The following is a 23289-nucleotide window of genomic DNA, read 5'->3' as shown; positions in this document are numbered from 1 at the left end:
AGCCCCAGCCCCAGGCCTGGCCCCACCATCACCCCAGCCCTGGTTTCTGCTGTTGCTGCCCCGATCTTCGCCCTGTCGCAGCTTCTCCTCCACTCCTGGCCCTGCCCGGCCCCAGCCCCGTCCAGGGCTCAGTCCCCCCCCCCCTCCATTCCAGCTCCCACCCCAGGTTCCTGCCTCTGTCTGTGCCTCACTGTAGGCCGACCCCCCGCCCCCTGCTGACTGCAGGTGACCGGCCTTGAAAGAAAGGGCACTGGGAACCCTAGCCTCCCCTGGTGACCCGGCCCCTTCTCCCCGTGTCGGGAAATGAACAGGAAGACTGGGGAGATGGGTTGCAGGTCCACCGAGGATCTAGTCCTCCAACCACCAGGGGTCCCATGTGGGGGTCCCATGATGAGGACAGAAGGCAGCATTGTGACGTCACTGCCCGGCCTTGGCATGGTGCTCCTGGAGCCGCAGGTGAGTCGCGCCGCCCCCTCCCCTCCTGGCCTTCATGTGTCCGTGTTTGGTGCTCGGAATGGAAAGCCTGAGCACGCAGCCCGCGCCTCCTCTCTGCCGTGCCCTACGTGCTGGGCTGGCCCTGCAGCCGGCCAAGGAAGGCCGTGCTGGTGTAACCAGAGCCAGCCCTGGGCGAGCGGGCTGGGAACTGTTTGCAAGGCTGTGTTGAAACCACCTGCTCACGGGACCACCCTCCCAGCTTGACCTCGAGCTTGTTTGAAGGGTCTCTGTCGCATACTCTGCACCTGCACTCTCAGCCCCGAGGACGCGATGCTGGATCAATGAGTGCATGTGCGTGTGGATGGGCGGGTGGGCAGAGAGAGAGAGGGAGAGAGAGAGAGCGATGAGAACAGGAGCTCTTCCCAGTGTGAGCTGGGCTCTGACCTATGACCCCTGGCTCTTACCTGTGATCCCTGGCTCTGACCTGTGACCCCGGGCTCTTACCTGTGACCCCCGGCTCTGACCTGTGACCCCTTCCCGGTGTCCCTGGTGGAAGGCCCCCTGCATCCTGGTGCCCAGGATAAGACTTGGTGGTGACCAGGCCACACCAGTGATGGGACAGCAAGGGCACTGAGGCCGCTACGGAACAGCATATGGGGTTCCCTGAAAATCAGGGGTGCCGCTCACAGACCCCAGACTTTGGATTTCATGAGCCCCAAGTTCAAACCCAGTCCTGCTGTTTGACCTTGAGCTGGCCACTGCCCGCTCTGAGCCTCTGTCTCTCTGTGAAGTGGGAACGCGAGCCCTGGCTCCGGAGGACTTTCCGGAGGATTCGAAGTGGCTGCTGTGATTGCTCTGGGAGCTGCGACCCTCCTGCCGGGCCCCAGGCCAGGGAGGGGCAGAGCCGGCGGCCATGGACGCAGGTTGGGGAGCTGCCCGCAGCCACCCCGACAGTGAGGACGAGGAGCTGCAGGCGCTGGCGCAGGAGCTCTTACAGCTGCAGGCTAAGTACGAGCGTCCCCGACCGTGCTGTGTCCCCGCCCCAGCCCCACTGAGACTGAGCCCAGGGAGGCCCAGGCAGGGGAGATGCCGTTGTGGGGGCTGGGGAGGGATGACAGGCGAGGCCGTGTCCTTGGTCCTCAGCCCGACTTTGCAGGCTGAGTCTACACACCGTGGGGAGCGGTGCGAGGGGCCTCCCCATGCTACCCCCACCCCGCCCCTGAAGTCAGTCTGCGAGGTCGGTGCCATGGTTCCTTAAAAAAAAAACACAAAAACCAAAACCAAACAAACTCATTTATTTAAAAAGCAGAGTGACAGAGGGGAGAGACAGAGAGATCGTCCATCTGCTGGTTCACTCCCCAAATGCCCACAACAGTCAGGACTGGCTCAGGCTGAAGCTCAGAGCCTGGAGCTCCATCTGGGTCTCCCACGCGGGTGCAGGGGCCCAAGCACCTGGGCCGGCTGCTGCTGCTTTCCTAGGCGCATTAACAGGAAGCTGGGTTGGAAGCGGAGCAGCCGGGACTGGAACCGGCTCTCCGCTATGGGCTGTGGGTGTTGCAAGAGGTGGTTTAACCACGGCTGCAAGGCCAGCCCTGGTGCCCTGGCTCCAAGTGGAGACCTTTGGCCCTCATGCTACCCAGGGTTGCCCCAACTTTCAGGCCACCCACAAGGCACGCATCCGTGAGCAGAGCTACACAGGGAAGTCCCCGCCCTCCCATCACGTCCTCAGGCGATGTCTGGGCCTGATGAGGTTTGCACCACAGGGACTCCCAGGGCCCGTGTCCACGTGGAAAAGATGATTTCCCTGCATTTTTCAGGACTGAACAGATGAGAAAACGGGATCCAGGGAGGCTGAGCGCCTGGCCCGGCTCACTCAGTGGTCCCCCAGAGACCCCCACGGCAGCCGCCGTCGGCGCCAGGGTGGTGCGTGGGCTCAGCCAGGCGGCCAGCCCAGGCCCTCTCTGCCCTCTGCCCTTTGTGTTCTCCTTGGCTGGCCCGGAGCAGGTGCCTGAGGGTCTCGCCTGTGAACTGCTCTGAGAGCCACGCGTGGGGCTGGGTGGAGGCCCTGAGCTCAGCCTGAGCGCTGCTGAGTGCTGGGCACCCCCTGTGTAGACAGCCCAGGGCTGAGAGGTGAAGCACCGGCCAGGGGCACCCCCTAGGAGGAGGAGCGTCTCTCCTGGGAGGGGCCTCAGCCGCCACCTGCCCAGCAGCCAGGACAGGCGCCGAGACCTGGCACCAGGAAGGTCTGACCTTCACTTTCCCCCAAGCCCTCCTCCTGTTTCGGGCTCAATTTGCTGTCCAGTAACATGGGGGTGGAGAGACTGCTCGCTCAGTGGCCACCTGATAAGGTGGTAGGGGCCAGCCTGGCACAGGTGTGTGCAGGAGACCCCAAGAGAGGGCTTCGCGACGCCCTGCCCACCCTCCCGTCTGGCTCCACAGACAGAGGAAGCTGGAGAGAGAAGTGGAGAAGCACAAGGTGTTTGAAGACTACCTGATCCAGGTGCTTGAGAAAATCCCCACGGGTAGGTACAAGCCCGGCCTCTTCGGAGAGCCTCCCTCTCTGGGGCCCTGTGGCCTCAAACTACTCACCTGCAGAATGGGGCCCCACAGAGGCCGACCCCCTGTGGTGGAGAAGGGCCCGGTGCCGAGCTGGTCTGCCGTGGCTGAGGGCCTGGCCTCGGCGAGTTCCCGGGGCTCGGTTTCTTTACCTGTACAATGGGAACAGGTGGACTAGGTGAAGTCGCCTTCTATAAGCACGGAGCGCGGCCCAGGCTTTAGCGGTCACCGGGGAAGCGCCGGCCTCCGATTCTCACTTCCGCTGCCTCTCTGGGTCTGCCACTTCCCCAGCCGCAGGTGGACTTTGCTCCTCGCCACCCCTTGCACGAGTCTGGGGAAGGACTGCTCTCACGGCGCTCCCGCTGCGTTAGGAAGATGGGTCGCCGAGCCGTGGCGCACAGTGTGCAGAGACACTGCGTGACGTCCGTACAGATCTCCCCGCCGTCTCTGGGGGACGTGAGCCCCTTGGCATCCAAGGGGCCCTGGGCCGCACCCCGTGCATCCTGGGGATGATTACGTTTTGTTCGTCTTTAGCTTTGTGTCCGGTTTTGCTGTCATTAACAAAGAGTACGGGGGCATCGAAATCAGATTTGCTTGTTTTGTTTTATGGGGTTTTTATCGGTTTTTATGTTGTGTCCTATCCTAATTTCTATGCTAGTCTGCTACCCGTGCTGTTAGCGTCCCCCACCGCGGAGCTGCCCACCCATGCCCGCGGCCCTGTCTCCCCAGGCTGCAAGGCCCCGGGGGAGCCCGAGACGGCGCTGGTGAAAGCCTTGGTGGAGCACTACGGGCAGCTGCTGTCGGCCAGGCAGGACGTCCAGGCGCGGCTGCAGGCCTTCTCCCAGATGAACCGGGACGTGCACCAGAGGCTGCGGTCCCTGGAAGACAGCCACAGGGCTCTCATGCCGGTAAGCGCCGCCCGAAGCCTGGCGTCCCCCCGGCTCCCGGGAGCTGGAGCGGGTCCCCTCCTCTGCACACCGGGCTGCCCCTCCAAGGTCTGGCGGGGGTCGCCTCTCCTGGTGTGCCCCTTCAGCTGGCTGACTCCTGAGGCTCAGCTGGTGTTGCCGAGAAGCCCCGCGGCTGGGTCCAGACAGACTGGGGTTCAGATCCCAACTCAGCCACTGACCGGCCCGTGACTGGTTTGTGTCCTCTCTGTGCCTCAGTTTCTTCGTCTGCAAAATGGGGGCTGCGAGCTGATTGGTCGCCAGTAGGGGTGGGAGGGGCTTCCGGGCAGAGGAACCCACCTGGGCAAAGACAGAGCATCAGGAAGCCACCTGCTGCTGGGGACTGGAGAGGAACTTCCAGGATCCTGGTCCCGCGGGGCCAGGTGGAAGGGGTGGAGAATCTCTGCCCCCTAGTGGCGACGCTGCACACCTACATCACTCCGTTGCTTTTCTTTTTCTTTTTTCTTTTTTTTAACAGGCAGAGTGGATAGTGAGAGACAGAGACAGAGAGAAAGGTCTTCCTTTTTGCCGTTGGTTCACCCTCCAATGGCCTCTGCGGCCGGCGCATCATGCTGATCCGAAGCCAGGAGCCAGGTGCTTCTCCTGGTCTCCCATGCGGGTGCAGGGCCCAAGCACTTGGGCCATCCTCCACTGCCTTCCTGGGCCATAGCAGAGAGCTGGCCTGGAAGAGGGGCAACCGGGATAGAATCCGGCGTCCCAACCGGGACTAGAACCCAGTGTGCCGGCACCGCAAGGTGGAGGATTAGCCTGTTAAGCCACGGCGCCGGCCCGTTGCTTTTCTAAATCCACAGCTCCAGGCCCAGGGCGAGGGGAGGGCCAACAAGGGGACTGTGCACCTGTGGGGTCGGATCCCATTTTCTCTTAAAACTCTGATTTAGTCCTCATGGAATTTTCTTCACACACTTCGATGATTTAAAAACACTGCATGGAAATCCTGTCCATCTTACGACCAAGCCTCTCGGGGTCCCCTGGAGTTTTGCACCTGAGCCCTGCCTGTGCTGTTCTCCATTGCCAACAGCAGCAAAGGGCCCCTCAGAGAGGCAAGGCCACCTGCACACGCCCTGCGATTCCTGACTGTCCGCCCGAGGGCCCGCCCAGGGCAGGGTGCCAGCTTGAACCACGCAAACCCCCCGCAGCCCGGCGGCCCCTGAGGCTGGAGGGGCACGGGCCTCGTGCGCTGGCTGTGCCGAGGAGCCAGTCGGCGGACGTGCCCCTTCGGCCTCTCCTGCAGCCTTCAGTCACCGCGGGCAGTGGGCTCCCGGGCCCCAGCCCCAGCCCAGGACGATGCCCTGCAGGGTTTGCTCCCCAAGACCACACCCCTCTGCCTGCAGAGCCTCAAGATCCGGCTTTGCCAGCTGCAGAAGAAGTGTCACCGCAAGCATGCGCAGTGCCGACTGCTGGGGCGCGGCACCACCTGCCAGGAAGATGCTGACTGCGACCCGCAGACGCACACCCAGAGCCGCTGCGTGAGTCCAGGCTGCTGGCCCGGGGCGGGGCGGAGACTGGGGACTGCTGCCTCACTCCCACCACACACAGACACAGACACACATGGACACAGACACACACGTGTAGACACAGACACACACATGTAGACACAGACGCACACCCAGAGCCTCTGCGTGAGTCCAGGCTGCTGGCTCGGGGTGGGGCGGAGGCTGGGGACTGCTACCTCCTCAGCTGTCCTCACTCCCATCACACATAGACACAGACACACACCAGATAGACACACACATGTAGACACACACATACAGACACACACGTGGAAAAACACAGACACACATGGACACAGACACACACATGTAGACACAGACGCATACCCAGAGCTGCTGCGTGAGTCCAGGCTGCTGGCCCGGGGCGGGGCGGAGACTCGGGACTGCTGCCTCACTCCCACCACACACAGACACAGACACACATGGACACAGACACACACATGTAGACACAGACGCACACCCAGAGCCGCTACGTGAGTCCAGGCTGCTGGCTCGGGGTGGGGCGGAGGCTGGGGACTGCTACCTCCTCAGCTGTCCTCACTCCCATCACACATAGACACAGACACACACCACATAGACACACACATGTAGACACAGACACACATACAGACACACACATGGAAAAACACAGATACACATGGACACACATACAGACAGAAACACACACCAGACACACACATGTAAAGACACAGATACACATGGACAAACACATACACACAACAGATACACTTGTAAAGACATACACTGATGGCACAGGTACACTTGGACACACAACAGACACACATGTAAAGACCAAGTAGACATGGACACACAGATACAAATACAGACATACAACAAACACATGTAAAGACACAGACACACATGATGACACAAATACACATGGACACACAGAGAGACACACAACAGACACACATATACAGACAGACACACAACCAACACATGTAGACAAGACACAGACACACATGGATACACATACAGACATACAACAAACACACATGTAGAGACACAAATACACATGGACACAGACACACACATACACATGGACCACACCCATACATACAACAGACACACACACATAAAGACATACGCATGATGTCACAGATATACTTAGACACACATACACACGCACACTAGACACACACATGAAGACACAAGTAAACACAGACACACAGACATAAATACAAGACACACAACAAACAGAGGTAAAGACGCAGGCACACAATATGACACATATACACATGGACACACAGAGACATGACACACAACACACTGGTACACACATACAGACACACAACTGACATGTAAAGACACAGGAACACATGAAGACATAGACACAACCCACACACGCACATGTAAAGACACAGACGTGAAGACACAGACACACACTTGGACACACAGAGACACAAAGACACAGGTAAACACAGAGGCAGACATGCACACACACATACCACAGACACACATAAAGACACGGGTACACAGAGGCACACACACATAAAGACACAGGTAAACACAGGCACACACACACATAAAGACACAGGTAAACACAGGCACACACACACACATAAAGACACAGGTACACAGAGGCACACACACACCACACACACACATAAAGACACAGGAAAACACAGGCACACACACACAGAGACACAGGTAAACACAGGCACACACACACATAAAGACACAGGTAAACACAGAGACACACACACACATAAAGACACAGGTACACAGAGCCACACACACACATAAAGACACAGGTAAACACAGAGACACACACACACCACACACACACATAAAGACACAGGTAAACACAGGCACACACACACACATAAAGACACAGGTACACAGAGCCACACACACACATAAAGACACAGGTAAACACAGGCACACACACACACATAAAGACACAGGTACACAGAGGTACACACACACCACACACACACATAAAGACACAGGAAAACACAGGCACACACACACAGACACAGGTAAACACAGGCACACACACACATAAAGACACAGGTAAACACAGAGATACACACACACATAAAGACACAGGTACACAGAGCCACACACACACATAAAGACACAGGTAAACACAGAGACACACACACACATAAAGACACAGGTAAACACAGGCACACACACACAGACACAGGTAAACACAGGCACACACACACATAAAGACACAGGTAAACACAGAGACACACACATAAAGACACAAGTACACAGAGCCACACACACACATAAAGACACAGGTAAACACAGGCACACACACACATAAAGACACAGGTACACAGAGCCACACACACACACACAGGCACACAGGACTCACCTCTCCGGCTGGTGGTTTCTAGAAGGCTCTCTGAGGCTGGGCAGATCCCCTTTACAGATGGGAAGACTGAGGCCGAGAGGTAAGGACCGAGCAGGGATCCGCGGGACCAGTGCCGGGGCCCTGCTCTGCTGGGGGCTGAGCCGGCCTTGCCCAGTATCCGTGCTGGCAGGGAGGGAACTCCGTGCTCTGCACTCTCTCATCCTCACGTCTGCCTCGGATCAGTTCCGGCCACGCTAGCACCGGGCCGAGCGGAGGCGGCACTCCTGGCCCCCGGGTTCTCCCCACAGCCATTCCGCAGGTGGGGCACGTGAGGCTCAGAAGGAACACATCTCGGCCCAAGTCCACGGGCAGACTTGCATGCTGCCCTGTCCCGGCCCAGCCCGGGTCTCAGCACAGCCAAGGCACCGTCTGCTCTTCTGGCCTCAGGGACTGCAGTGAGCACGCGGGGACCAAGGCCAGGGGCAGAGCTGTGCTAGGCACACTCCCCTCAGGTGGGCTGCGGTCACTGACTGACTGTAGGACCTTCTGAAGCCCCGACTGGCTGGGCCCTGTGGCTCCGAGTCTGGAAGACACAAGGGCTGGGGTCTGGAGGCAGCTGACCGCCAACCACAGGGCTTAGCAGGGCTAAAATGGTCACATTCAGAGAGTCCCTTCCAGGTCTTTCTAAGCAGAGAGTCAAGGCTGCCACAGCTGACCATGGCCCTGGAGGCCTGAAGTCCAGACCCAGTGCTGCCCAAGTGAGGAACATGGGGTCCCTCCACACCCCCAAGCCAGGGCCACAGCTGTCTCCAGCCAGGGCAACCCTTCAAAGGGAGTTAGCCCAGCCTCCCTCCCCCAAGCCCCTGGGGCTGTGGAGTCCAGGCCAGGCTCCAGGCCTGGGCCCCAGGGCCCCAGGGAGAGGGCTGAGCCTCCGCCCCTCCCCCAGCAGAGCCAGCAGCTCAGCACAGCGCAGCTGCTCATCGACAGTATGGCCCGGAGGTGCCGCCCCAGCCCCCACCGCGAGGCCAAGAGCGTGGGCCTCTTCTCCCAGCTTGAGCTGATCAAGGTGAGCACAGACGGGGTCCGTGGGGCCCCTGCTGCCCCGGGGCCAGCGCCGACCTGAGCCAGTCCTGGGTCTTACCAACCCCCTCCTCCGTGGTCTCTGTGAGTCTCAACCGCTGGGCGAGAGTGTTGGGGTGGTAGGGGCACTGAGGGTCTTCTCCTGCAACCCCACATCCACGTGCAATATGAGTTGTGAACTACAGTACTACTGAAGGTGGAAGAGGCAATTGAAGGTCCACTGATCTTCGGGTAAGCGTTTGGCCTCGTGGTTAGAAGTTGTTGCGATGCCTGCATCCCAGACTGAGCGCCTGGGTTTCAGTCCTGCCCCAGCTGCCCTGGGATGCAGCAGCGATGGCTCGAGCAGTGGGGCTCCTGCCACCCACCTGGGAGGCCTGGATTGAGTTGCTGGCTCCTGGCTCTGTCCCAGCCTGGTCCCAGCCACTGCAAACATTGGGGGAGTCAACCAGCAGATGGAAGATCTCTGTGTGCCTCTCTGTCCCCCACCCCTGGTCCCCACTACCATCTCTCTGCCTCTAGATAGTAAACACATTTTTTTAAGAAGTTAAAAATTATTTAAATATGTTTAGTTTGGTGCCAAAGAATTTTGAAATCCAAGCATAGCATTTTCATAACGTGCATTTCCATGATCTTTCTGAAGGCCCCTCGTGTGCGTGAAATAGACACACCTGCAAACAGGCACACAAACACCAGAGAAACGGCCACACATCGACCACGTGTGCACCTGGAGGGGGCGTGTCAGTGGCTGAGGAGCCTTCAGCTCAGGGTCCTACACTTAAACTTCCGATGCCCGGCCGAGGCCGCCGCATGTCCCCTCTTCACTGTCCCCACCAGGACCAGACCCCTGCTCAGTCATTAACAACGGCTTCAGGTGGCAACAGAGCATGTGTGCTCTTAAAACAGTAACTTCCCAGAGATGTTCACACACCATGAAATTTACCCTTTTAATGTGCGTACTCCAGGGTAATCAGAATTGCAGGCATCACTACTCTCTATTCCAGAACATTCTCACTGCCCCCAAAAGATACACCTTGCATCTGATTCTCTTATATGTAGTGTGTTTGCAAGGCGCATCCACGTTGTAGAGCGAGTGGGTGTTTTGTTCTTTTTGAGGGCTGAGTGATGTTTCCTGGTGAGGATACAAACCACCTGGTGGACCCACTTGGAGGCAGTCGGGAGTGTCGCTATGAACATTCCCGTGCAGGTTTTTGTGCAGACATATGCTCTCAGTTCTCTTGGGAACACACCTGGGAGTGGGACGGTGGAGCCACGTGACATCTGTGTGCAATGTTTTCAGGAACTGCCAGACTGTTTCCCAAAGTGGCTGACACATTCACATCCCCCGGTCGCGTTGCGAGGGTTCTAATGGCTCCACATCTGGTCAACACTTGGTGTTGTCTGTCTTGTGGTTTAGCCACCCCAGTGCAGTGGCACCCCACTGTGGCACGGACCTGCATTCCCCATGGCTGGTGGGGTGGAGGATGTCCCATGTGCTTGCCGGCCGGCTGCATCTCCTCTTTGGAGAGATGTCCACACCAGCCTTGGCCCCGTTCTAAAATGGGAGAATTTGTCTTTTTATGATGGAGTTGAGAGCATCTGTTTGATGCTCTGGATAGTTCTCTGTTACCAAACACCTGTTTTCACAGTATTTCCTCCCATTCTGGGGGTTAGCTTATTTCTCGATGGTGTCCCTTTTACAAGTGTGTTTGTTATTGAAAAGCAATGTGACAGAGGGAGGGAGGGAAACAAATCTCCCATTCACTCGTTCACTCCCCTCTGCCCACAGCAGCCAGGGCCGGGCCAGGCTGAGCCAGAAGCCAGGACCTCCATCCAGGTCTCCCCCAGGTCCAGCAGGGACCCGAGCGCTAGAGCCACCCCTGCGGCCTCTCGGGTCAGAGCCAAGACAGGCATCCGTCCCAGGACTCCAATATGGGCTGCGGGTTTCGCAGGCCCCGGCTTCACCTCTGTTCCACGATGCCTGTCCCTTTAAGGATGCCCTTTGAGCACAGCCGGTTACGGTTCTGATGAAATCCCACATTTGGCCTTTGCTTGCTTTCGTTTGCTTGGACTTCGATGTCCTAAGACAGCCTTGCCTAACCCAAGGTCGCGAACATTCACACCGATGTTTTCTTGCAGAAGTTCATACATGTAGCTCCACTCGCCAGGCCTGGGGTCTGTTTCAGTGAATTTTTGAATACGGAGGGAAGCAGGGACCCTACTTCCTTCTTCTGTGTGAGGACAGGCAGCTGTGCGGACGCCGCCGTTTGTTGCACAAACTGTTGTTTGCCTGTTGCACGGTCTTGGTACCTTTGTCAGAAGCCAATCGGCCATAACACGAAAGCCTACTCTGGACTCTCAATTCCATTCCAGTCAGCCGAGCGGCTCCTCTTCCACGGCACCTCTGTCTTCATTGAGAAAGCTTTGCAGGAATTTTTTATTTCTTTTTCATTTGACTTAAGAATTTGAAATTATTATTTTAAAAAATCTTGAGATATATATGTATATATATTAAAATAGTACATATTTGTGGGGAATAATGTGATTTTTAAAAAAAAAATATATTTATTGCCGGCACCGCGGCTCAGCAGGCTAATCCTCCGCCTTGCGGCACCGGCACACTGGGTTCTAGTCCCGGTCGGGGCACCGGATTCTGTCCCGGTTGCCCCTCTTCCAGGCCAGCTCTCTGCTGTGGCCCGGGAGTGCAGTGGAGGATGGCCCAAGTGCTTGGGCCCTGCACCCCCATGGGAGACCAGGAGAAGCACCTGGCTCCTGGCTTCGGATCAGCGCGGTGGGCCGGCCGCAGCGCGCTGGCCACGGCGGCCATTGGAGGGTGAACCAACGGCAAAGGAAGACCTTTCTCTCTGTCTCTCTTTCTCACTGTCCACTCTGCCTGTCAAAAAATATATATATATATATATATATTTATTTGAAAGGCAGAGTTACCGATAAAGAGGGAGAGACAGAGAGAGTGATGTTCCACCCACTGGTTCACTCCCCACATGGCCACAGCGGCCAGGGGAGCCGGGAGCCAGGAGCTTCTTCTGGGTCTCCCACTGCTTTTCCCAGGTGCATTAGCAGGGAGCTGGATCAGAAGCAGAGCAGCTGGGACATAAACCGGAGCCCATATGGGATGCTGACATCGCAGGCGGCAGCTTTACCCACTACGCCACAACACCAGCCACTAATGTGATGCTCTGTTACCTATATCTGTTGTGTCATATCCAATCGTGCTAAATGCTCTATTCTTTCAAGCATGTAGCATTTCTTTCTAGTGAAAGCATCCCAAATCCTATCTTCTAGGTTTCATTAAGTGTGCGTTATCTGTAGGCACCCCTCCCCCCATGCAATCGAACCCTTGAACTTCTTACTCCTAGACAGCTAAAAACTACTATGTGCCAATCAACCTGTCCTAGTTCCTCCCTCCCCACTTTGTCTCCCGTCTCTGGTAACCACTATTAGATTTTTAGCTTCTATGAGATCATCTATTTTTAAAAACACTTATTTATTTGAAAGTCAGAGTTATAAGAGAGAAGGAGAGTCAGACAGAGAGAAATATTGAGAGAGGTCTTCCATCCATTGGTTCACTCCTCAAATGGCCACAACAGCTGGGACTGGCTGGGCCAGGCTGAAGCCAGGAGCTTCATCCAGGTCTCCCACATAGGTGGCAGGGGCCCAAAGACTTGGTTCACCTGCTGCTGCTTGTCCCAGGCCATTGGCAGGGAGCTGGATCAGAGGTGGAGCAGCCAGGACACGCGCTCCTGTGGGATGCCAGTGTTGACTGTGGTAGGTTTACCAGCTATGCCACAGCGCTGGGCCCAAGATAACCGATGTTTTAGACTCCAGACAGGAATGAGACCAGGTGATGATGGCCTCCTATGCTTGGCTTCTTTTCTCTTAACATAACTACCCCCGGTTCCATCCACGTTCTGCAAACGATGAGACGTCACCCTTTGTCCGTGGTGCTCGCGTACCGCATGTTCTCTGTTGATAAGTCAGCGGGTGGCTGTTTCCGGGTCTTGGCTGTTGAGACTAGCCCTGCAGTTAGCAGGACAGCTGTCTCTCCAAGGACGGACTCATTTCCCTTGGGCACGGACTCAGGAGTGGGTGCCTGGTTATGGGGTGCGTCTGTGTTTAGCTTTCTGAGGAACCGCACGCTGTGTGACAGTTCTGGGGGCACCGTCACACTGAAGTCCACACAGTTGGCATCAGCCCATCCACACTGCACAGGGGATGGGCAAGGCCACGTATGTCTAACCAGCCCCAGGGTGTTCGCTTCAACTTCCTCCTAAGAAAAAGGAAGACAGTGCATGGTGATGTCATGAGGTCCCGAGGGTCTCCCACAATTACCGCATCAGGCCTCTGGGCCAACATCTGTCAGTCACTCAGAAACCACCAATGCACTTGGCTAAAGAGGCGGAAGTGGGAGGAGATTAAGGTTCACCTGGACCTTGGGAAATAAGTGATCTCGGGGCAGTCAGGGTGAGCTTCTTGGAGGAAAAGTGAAAAGAGGCAGGAGGCCACATTCGGGATGGATCTAAACTCCTGGGCACCCGGTTCTACCACAGTGGGTTGCAAGCCTCAGACAACTCACTCAACCTGTGGCATTGACACCGTGTCCTGTGCCACACACCCTGTGCCACTTAAAACAGACGCAGGTCAACCATGGATGGGGTCTCGATCCCTGGGCCGTGGCGTCCAGGGCCCAGAGCGCTGTGGCTGACGGAGACCAACTTTCCCCGTAGGAATTTATACTGGACAAGATGGAGACGGTGAGAATCCTCTCGCTGCTCGCGGAACCCAGAGAGTGCTGGTCGGGGGACAGCCTCAAGAGCCACAGGCCCGGAAGTTCCCCAAGGTCCTTTAGGAGGGGCGCGGGCAGCCAGGACCCAACTCCCAGAGCCCCGTTTCCCAGCGCCCAGACCTCGGGGCGCTCCAGCCCCTGCTGAGCGGGCTAGGCCCTGCGGGCTCTGCAGCAACACAGCCAGCTCCTCACCGCCTCGGCCTGCTTGCTGCGCCGTCTCCATCCCCCCGGGGGGGGGGGGGGGGGGAGAGTCGGGACAGCGAGAGGGCTGGGGACTGAGGGGGTCTTGCTCCCCATCCTGGGGGTATCAGCAGCGATCAAGGTGGGGCTTGCCCAGGACGGAAGCAGCAGGGAGGAGGGGAGGGTCCTGGGTCCCAGGTGAGACCACACACTCCTAAATCCCAGGATCTGGGCTGTGGGACGCACGAGTCAGGGGCACCCTGCAAGGAGCCCCCAGCCCCCACACACACTGGGCAGGCATCCGGGGCGCGGAATCTAGAAGGTGTCCAATGACCTGTTTCAGAGGCTGAAGACCAAGCAGGGCATTCTGCCCACCGAGGGCCTCTGGGCCGCTGGGGAGAAATGGCTCCCTTGGGGAGCCCTCTCGGGGCTCGGCTGATTATTCCTGCCTGTAAAATCGGGTGAGAGCACGTGTGAGGGAGCCCTCCTCCAGCCTGGCGTCCATAGGTCAGCATCAGAGGAGCCTGGTCTACACGGCGGGCAGCGTGGCCTGGCTCTGTTGTGGCCTGTGGGTGACATCTGCAGCTTACCCAGGTAAGGGCTTGAAGTGAAGAGCGTGGCGCTGTGGCGCTGTGGCGCAGCAGGTAAAGCAGCCACCTGCACCACTGGCAAACCCACATGGACACCGGTTCACGTCCCAGCTGCTCCACTTGCAATCCAGCTCCCTGCTAACGGCCTGGGAAAGCAGCCAGGGAAGATGGCCCAAGGGCTTGGACCCCTGCTGCCCACGTGGGAGACCCAGATGGAATTCCAGGCTCCTGGCTTCAACCTGGTCCAGTCCTGGCTGTTGTAGCCATTTGGAGAGTGAAGATTATCCATCTATCTATCTATCTATCTATCTATCATCTATCTATCTATCTATCTATCTCCCTCTTAACTTTATTTTCAAGTAATTTATTTTCAAGTAAAATAAATACATCTTTAAAAAAATAAGATAAAGAGCAGCTATGGAGCTGTGAACAGCAGCAAACGAACTTGAAAGGTGCAGTGATTCTGTCAATAACACCAAGGGGGGCGGGGACAGAGGCTCAGAGGGGGCGGGGGCTTGGGCATTGATTAGGAAGCTGAACTTGAGGAAGGAGGCGAGTGGGGCCTGCTCTGCTGAGTGCTTTACAGACGGAACCGGGAGGGAGAGACTTCCTGCTGGGCAAACAGAAGGTGGCTGAGGCCCCCGCGGGGTTGCGACTGGGTCCAGAGGCCAGGCACGGGGAGCGCCCTCAGGCCCCGTTTCGCCTGCTGTCTCCCAGGAGAGCTGCAGTCCCCACCCATCCACCTTCCCCGTGCAGAGCCTCAGGCAGGGGCGGTCCCAGTGACTGTGTAGCCGGGGTCGGTGGCCACACGAGCTGGGTCACTTCCAGAGCTTCCGAGCAGAACAACTTGTGTGGTTTCCAAGTCCCAGGTGACGCTGGTGCTGCTGGGCCAAGGAGTACACTTTGAGAACGGCCACTTTAGAATAATGGCAGACCCTCCCCCCACCCCCGCCCTGCCCAGGCTGGGTACAGCTCTGTCTCGACCACCAGTTCCCCCTGCTGAAACAGGATGGGCCCTGGCGTTCTGGGAGCATGGCTCTACCCATCTCACCTCCTGGAGTCACCAGACACAGCACGGCCTCCTGGGTCCAGGATACATTTCTCTGGCTTCGAGGCTGTGCCTGCCGGGGCTCTGTGTCCCTCTGTCCCTTGTGCCTGCCTGCCATGCACCTGCTGTGCCTTGGCAGGGCTCTCTGGGGAGGAGGACGGTTGGAACAGAGGCCTGGGCGGCAGTGGCCTGGCCAGCGAGCTGCCTTCCCTGCTGGAGCTGGGTCTGTCGGGAGCTCCCCGCTTCCCCTGTGCGGGGCTGGGGCCCTAAGATGCACACAGCAGTCACCAGGTGTTAGCAGCATGACTATGCACTTGAAGGCTTGGCTTTGTCCTGCCCTCATGTTTTGCCAGACAGGAAGTTCCCTCCCGCCTGACCCTGCACCTTCAATGCACTTTCCTCCTGGGCTCCGTGGCAGCCGAGAGAGACTGCTGAGTGTATTTGGAGGACAAAAGTCCTCGGGTGTCTCGTGAAATGTCCTCCCAGCTGCACCCCAGGAGCCCAGACACCAAGGGCCAGGGCTGGGGCACTTGCGGAGACCGAGAGCTCACTACCTGCCAGCGAGGCCCAGCTTGGCGCAACTTCAGATGGAGAGTTCTTCCTCCAGACCCTGCTGGAGAAGCCGGGCGCTCAGTGAGTGGCTGGTGCTGGGGACAAGCCCAGCACTGTACGGTCCCCATACCACACACCATGGGATAGCCAATTCCTCTGAGTGGTAGCTTTAAAAAAAAGTTATTTATCTATTTGAAAGTCAGTTAGAGAGAGAAAGAGAGAGGTCTTCCATCACTGGTTCACTCCCCAAGTGGCCACAACAGCCAGGGCTGAGCCAGGCCAAAGCTAGGAGCCAGGAGCTTCTTCCTGGTCTCCCACCTGGGTCCAGGGGCTGAAGCACTTGGGCCATCTTCTGCTGCTTTTCCCAGGCTGAGTGGTGAATCTAAGTTTAAATCTTAGTGTTTATTAAAATCATCTGTGATAGGGGTCGGCGCTGTGGCACAGCAGGTTAATGCCCTGGACTGCAGTGCCAGCATCCCATATAGGCGCCGGTTCGAGACCTGGCTGCTCCACTTCTGATACAGCTCTCGGCTATGGCCTGGGAAAGCAGTAGAAGATGGCCCAAGTCCTTGGGCCCCTACACCCACCTGGGAGACCCAGAAGAAGCTCCTGGCTCCTGGCTTCAGATCAGCTCAGTTCTGGCCGTTGCAGCCAATCGAGGAGTGAACCAGTGGAGGGGAGACCTCTCTCTCTCTCTCTCTCTCTCTCTCTCTCTCTCTGTAACTCTGACTTTCAAATAAATAAATCTTTAAAAATAAAACAAAATAAAATCATCTGTGATAGTTGCTTTAAAAAAAATAGAAACAGCCAGGGTTTGATGCTCAGAGATTCTGATTTTAGGGCGGGGCCTAAGAATCTGGATTTTTTTCCAAGCTCCCCAGGTGACTCCAAGGCAGACAACCGTGAGATCATGGAGTGAGAATTCCTGGGCATCTAGCACAAGGACGGCGTGGTCTGTATTTCCCTGTCTTTCTTAGGGGAGGGCTTTGGAAAAAAAGAAGCAACAGCAGTGGCAGCCAAAAGCTATTTGACGGCGTGAAGACGGACAACGCATCAACTGCAGAATGCATCCAAATTGCTAACAACAATAAGCTGCAGGAAATGGTGGAGAATTGAAAAGGGATCAGTATTTTTGTTACTCGAAGAGTTCTTACAAGGAACACACACACACACGACAGCAACTGCTCGTATCCAGCAAATCACCAAACAAAGCAAGCTGTAAACATGACAGTTACTTCAACCATATAATTTTTACCCCTTGATAAAAAGTGAGTGCTGGAGGTCTGGGGCTCTCTAGCCCTGCGCCCTGTTTGCACACACACTCTGGAAAGCAATCAGATACGAGGTCTCAAAAGTCTTAAAATGTTGATGGCCCTCAGCTGAGTGACTCTGGCTCGGGAACTTAAGAAAACCCAAGCTATGTGTTTCCACGTGGCAGAGGCCAACTCGCTTGACCTAGGCTAAAACAGTAAGGCCTGGGCTTCTCCGACTGGAAAGACAGGGGCTTCTCGCTTGAGCCCCTGCTGCATCGGGAGCCGACAGTGTATCTTTGGGCTCCATCCGCTCGCCTAGCCCTCGGCTTTATTTTCAGGCTCGCCAACAAGACAGCTGCCAGCACCCTCCTGCCCGATCCCCTGAAGCTGAGGCAGAGAGACAGCCGCTGTGGGGCAAGTCCCAGGGTCCCTCTGCTTGGATCACCGTGCAGCGCGTGCCTCAGCCATGTCACCATGGTGCTGGCCAGCCCCAGGCGCCACGTCCATTCCGGAGCCCTTCTCTGTAACTAAGCGGATCCCAGGCTCTGATTGGCCAGGCCCGGGGCCACTTTGTGAGTGCTCCAGAGGTGGAATCGTTCGTGGCTGGTGGACGTCCTCCGTGTCCGTGGTGGGTGCCACACACACTTCATGGATAGAGAGAAGGGGAGATATGGTTCCCCCAAGGGAAACCAGCCAGAGGGGGGGCCCTGGTGCTGGCCAGGCAGAAGCAAGAATGCCCAGGACAGGTGCCAATAGATTTCTGGACAAAGACGTGTGTCACATTCGTTTTCCCTAGAAGACCAGATTGGAAAAATCTAAACATCCCAGAGGAAGAGTTCAGTAAATTTTGTCAGCACTGCCTGATCTTATGATTCTGCAGCTATTAATATGTTTAATATGTAATGTACAATATTTACAAGATACTTGTAAATAACAATATTATAAAAATGCTTAATGTAAGCCAACAGATTTATAGGGTGTAAAGTTAAGTGGGAAAAAAAGCAGAGGGCTTAAAAAAATAAAACCTGGGGCGGCATTTGGCCTGGGTGTTGCGACACTGGTGCAATGCCTGGATTTGAGTCCGAGCTCCACTTCGGATTTCAGCTCCCTGCCAGTACAGACCGCGGGAGGCAACCGGTAATGGCTGGAGTAGTCGTGTCCCTGCCACCCACATGGGAGGTTTGGGCTGAATTCCCAGCCTGGACCATGGCAGGCATTTGGGGAGTGAACCAATAGAGGGAGCTCTCTGGGGCCAGTGCTGTGGCATAGCGGGTAAAGCCACCACCTGCAGTGCTGGATCACATATGGGAGCCAGTTCGAGTCCCAGCTGCTCCACTTCCAATCCAGCTCCCAGCTAATGCTCCTGGGAAAGCAGTGGAAGATGGTTCAGGTTCTTGGGCCCCTGCACCCACGTGGGAGACCCGGAAGAAGCTCCTGGCTCCTGGCTTTGGATTGGCCAGCTCCAGCTGTTGTGGCCACTTGGGGAGTGAACCAGCAGATGGAAGATCTATCTCTCTCTCCCTCTCTCTCTTTCTCTCTCTCTCTGCCTGTGCTTCTCTGTAACTCTGCCTTTCAAATAAATAAATAAACCTTTAAAAAAAAAAAAAAAGGAGCTCTCTCTCTCTCTCTATGCGTGTGTGTGTGTAGCTCAAAAATATTAATTTAATAAAAATTATGAATAAGAAGCATGAAAGGAAACACAGTTGTCCCTTGGTACCTGTGTGGGTTGTGTCCAGAACCTCCCATGAACTCTGTGTAGACCCTGTAGGCCCAAATCCCTTATAGAGAAGGGAGCAACAGGTGCACCAAGCCCAGACACCCTCCTGGAGACTTTAGCTCATGTCTGGATTACTGAGAATAGCCGACACACCGTGCTTGCTGTGTAACTAGCCAGCAGCCCATCTCATTTAGGAAACAGTACCCAGAGAGAGAAGTCTGTATGTTTTCAACACAGATGCATTCTTTGGAATTTGAGAAGCAGAGAAAGAGAAAGGATATAGTTCTTCCGTCCACCGGCTCCTTCCCCAGATGCCCACAAAGGCCAAACCAGGGAACCAGGAACTCGACTCAGGTCTCCCGTGGTGTCAGGATCTCGGTTCCTGGGGTCTTCGCTGCTGCCTCCCGGGCTCGGCACTGACAGGAAACTGCAGTCAGCAGCCAGACTGACTGAATCAAGCGCTCCCATGCGGGACGTGGATTTTTTTTTTAAAGATTTATTTATTTGTGAGGCAGAGTTATAGAGAGAAGGAGAGACAGAGAAAGAGAGAGGTCTTCCATCCCTAGTTCACTCCCCAAATGGCCGGAGCTGGGCTGATCCAAAACCAGGAGCTTCATCCAAGACTCCCACGTGGGTGCAGGGCCCAAGCACATGCACCATCCTCCACTGCCTTCCCAGGCCATTAGCAGGGAGCTGGATCGGAAGAGGAGCAGCCGGGACTGGAACAAGCACACTGACTCTTTTCTATGCACGGTTGGCTGAATCTGCACGTGTGGCTGCCACAGGTGTGGGAGCCAACGGTGCACGAAGCCGTGCTTCTAAGGGGGACGACCATGGCCCCAGCGAGGACGAGCAGCAAAGAGGTGACCCCCGCCCCCAACCCCATACAGTAGCCTGCATTAGCAGTCCCAGGGCTCCTCCTCCTGACTCGCCACGCCCCCTCTCTTGACTCCAGCTTGGCCATGTGACCTGCTTTGACCAATAAGATGTCAGTGGATTGTGACCTCAGCAGAGGGTTGAAACGCTGTCCTGCAGAGCTTGGCTCTGAGCAGGCACGCACACCAACCTGCAGCTGGGAGCCCCAGCATCCTCCGGTCCTCGGCCAGCCCACGGGCCCAGGAGAGAGAAATAAACCCTGGCACCTGGAGCCAGCGACAGTTGAGGCTGTCTGTCACTCGCACCAACAGCTGTCTGATCACCTGCACACCTGTTCAACTTCCACGCCCTCTCCTCCCCAAGAGTCACCCTGGCTGGGGACCCTGCCCACCCAGCCACTAGGGATGCTGGGAGGTGGGGGGAGAGGGGCGGGGAGCCCCGCCCTGCCCCTCCCCACGAACCGCAGTTCCCCAGGAGTTTCTGTGATACGCCTTGAACTGCTACCATCACCAAAAATGCTTTATTAAAAAATGGGAACCAATTCTGGTGTCTCAGGGACCCTAACCTTTGGGATTCCCAAGAATCAGGCTGATGGTCGCATCCATCACCCACCTGAGACTCCTGAGGCTCTCGGCCCTGCCTCTGGCCGGTTCCTATAGTTCCCCCGTGGGCCCCTCCCTGCGATCACTGGCTCCTGCTCTGAGCGCGCCCCACTTGGTCTCCAGCCTTGGAGCTAGGGTCTGATCTGAGTCCTGCTCTCCACGTAGGAGGCTGGCCAGACAGGGGTCACAGGAAAACCCTGGAAGAGGCTCCCTTGTGAGACCCCTGCTGAAAGGTGCTGGACACGCCCTCCTTTGCTCCCACCCCCACTCTGGGGCTGAGGTTCTGCCCGGCCCCGCTCATGGCTCAGGAGGCCACACAGTGCCAGCCTGGCCCAGGGCATCCATGAGGATGTCTCAAGCGCCCTGCAGGTGCTTCTGGGGAAGACTCTGGCACCATCTGCTGTCCAGCCTCGCCCGCCCCTCGCTGGCCACGGCATGGACTTCCTGTGATTCGGTCGTGCACGAAACGCTGAACTCACAGAGCCCAAGAGAGGGAGCCTGGCACGGGGCGGGTGTCCAGGGCAGCATGAGCAGGTGCACCCATGGATGTGTGAGAGACTTAGGGCCATGGCGGTCCCCTGCCGCGGCAACTCCCTCATGGAACGCTGCTTGCAGGCCACGGCGTCCCCCGTGCCCACCCATGAGCCTGACGCCCTGCTGTCTTCACTCCCTTCTCCAGGAGGAAGCTGCAGCTCGGGCGGTCAAGCGGCCTGTCTGAGGTCACACAGCAGGCCAAGCGGCTGAGCCAGGATGCAAATTCGGGTCATTGGCCTCCAGATGGAGCAAGTATTCCCCGAGATGGGACGCGACTGGGTGGTGAGCAACACAAAAAGGAGAGCATTGCCCTGGTGCTCCTGTGTGCCGGGCACCTTCCTGGTGAGCAACCCTGCGAGAGCGAGCAGCCGGGGGTACCAGCTGTCATCACCCGGGCCTCTGCGGTGAGCTGAGCGGAGCAGCGCCCCAGCCAGCCCAGCGGGCAGTCGGATCGGGCAGTGCTCCAGCTGCAGGACCCGGGTGGGCGGGATGGGGGAGGCGTTCCCTGTCGCCCCTCCCTCTCTTCCCCAGGCCACTTCATGTCTCACCTCCTCCAGGAAGCCATCCCAGCCTCGCCCGCCCCAGGCCCTCCCACGGGGCTCCTGACAGCCCCCACCCCTCAAAAGTTGCTGCCTGGCCGTTGGCATGGTTATTTTTGCCCTACAAGGTGTCTTGGCATCTTTCCCAGTGCCCAGTGTGGGGCCTGGCACAGGGGAGGCCTTCAGGGAGCACGGGTGGGGGCCGGGGGGCACATCCTCATACGCTCAGAATGATGGGTGGGGACCGGCACGGGCACAGCGGTGGGGCCGCCGCTAGGAACACCTGCATCCCATATCCTGGTGCCAGGGTTGGAGCCGTCTCTCTGCCGATTCTGGCTCCTGTGAACACACGGCCTAGGAGGCAGCAGGTGATGACTCGGCACTTGGGGCCCTGCCGCCCTCCGGGAGCCCTGGATAGAGTTCCCAGCCCCCGGCTTCATCCTGGCCCAGACCTGTCTATTGGGATTGGGGGGTGAAGCACTGAGGGATGATCTCTCTGTGTCTCTCTACCTTTCAAATAAATACAATTTTTAAAAAAGAATAAATAATGGGGCCGGCGCAGTGGCATAGCGGGTAAGGCCGCCGCCTGCAGTGCCGGCATCCCATATGGGCACCAATTCAAGTCCTGGCTGCTCCTATTCCAATCCAGCTCTCTGCTGTGGCCTGGGAAAGCAGTAGAAGACGGTCCAAGTCCTTGGGCCCCTGCACCCACATGGGAGATGCGGACGAAGCTCCTGGCTCCTGGCTTCGGATGCAGGCAGCTCCAGCCATTGTGGCCATTTGGGGAGTGAACCAGTGGATGGAAGACCTCTCTCTCTCTCTGTAACTCTGACTTTCAAATAAATAAATAAAATCTTAAAAAAAAAAAAAAAGAATGAAGCAATGAAACTCCCTCCCCTAAATATCTCTCACTCCTGTGCTTTCTAAAAATCTCCACTTAGAAACGAAAAACCAAACCTTTCACCTAAAGAGAGTGGCAGGCAGAACGACAGAGAGAGAGACAGGCGGAGAGAAAGATCCTCCACCTGCTGGCCCATTCTCCAGGTGGCTGCAGCAGCTGGGGCTGGGCCAGGAGTGGGGAGCCGGGATCCTGCTGGGTCTGCACGTGGGTGGCAGGGCCTCAGACACTCGGGTCCTCTGCTGCTGCTTTCCCGGGTGCATTAGCAGGGAGCTGGACCAGAAGTAGAGCAGCCGGGACTCGAGCCAGCATTGCAGGCCGTGGCTCAGCCTGCTGCACCACCCGCCGACCCCTCTGTGGTTCTTCCCGCCGTCAATGGCCGGTTTTAACCTTTCCCTTTCCAGTGATTTTCCATGAACATTCTAGGCAGGCCGCTGCCGCCTGGGAGGTGAACAAGCAGTGAGAGGGTGAGTGCTGAGAGCAGGAGAGCCAGGCTGAGAGGGACAGGTGCTCCACGTCTACCTGGGCGGGAAGAGCAACTGAGACGGAGCACCCAGGCCCAGAGAGGTGCGGTAACTTGCCAGAGGTCACACAGCATACAGGCGTCAGAGACCATGGCCACCCTCCCCTTGCTCCTTCATGGCTCCCTATTGCCTTTAAGTTCAAACCCCTCCCAGTACCCATGGGGCCTGTGGGATCTGGCCCTGGCCACCTCTCCAGCCCTGTCTGGAGGACTCCAGTCAGACTGGTCCGTCCGAGTTCTAGAATCCACTAGAATCCTCTCTAAGGTCCTCCCCAGTGCTGTCCCCTCCCACGCCCCATCGCTGATGCTTTCTCCTGCTCTTCCATTTGGGGCATTCCTCTT

At 57.1% G+C, this 23289-nt stretch overlaps 1 protein-coding gene across 1 annotated transcript; it reads left to right on the top strand.

The window, feature by feature from the left end:
- Nucleotides 1-1348: 1348 nt before the first annotated feature.
- On the top strand, nt 1349-21400 carry CCDC197 (coiled-coil domain containing 197). Its single transcript, XM_062181029.1, has 7 exons — nt 1349-1443; nt 2875-2957; nt 3721-3899; nt 5288-5422; nt 8704-8820; nt 13577-13671; nt 21133-21400. Exons 1-7 carry the CDS (start codon nt 1349-1351, stop codon nt 21398-21400), a joined length of 972 nt encoding a protein of 323 aa, XP_062037013.1.
- The last annotated feature ends 1889 nt before the right edge of the window (nt 21401-23289 follow it).

The sequence above is a fragment of the Lepus europaeus genome, chromosome 22, assembly GCF_033115175.1.
Source record: "Lepus europaeus isolate LE1 chromosome 22, mLepTim1.pri, whole genome shotgun sequence".
NCBI classification, from domain to species: domain Eukaryota; kingdom Metazoa; phylum Chordata; class Mammalia; order Lagomorpha; family Leporidae; genus Lepus; species Lepus europaeus.
The sequence above is the reverse complement of the archived record's forward strand: the minus strand, read 5'-3'. Positions and strand labels throughout refer to the sequence as shown.

Coding starts and splice junctions, on each gene's coding strand:
- CCDC197 (XM_062181029.1), top strand. CDS start 1,349: ATGGACGCAGGTTGGGGAGCTGCCCGCAGCCACCCCGACAGTGAGGAC. Junction 5,423..8,703: donor CGCACACCCAGAGCCGCTGC/GTGAGTCCAGGC, acceptor CTCCCCCAGCAG/AGCCAGCAGCTCAGCACAGC. Junction 8,821..13,576: donor CCCAGCTTGAGCTGATCAAG/GTGAGCACAGAC, acceptor CTTTCCCCGTAG/GAATTTATACTGGACAAGAT.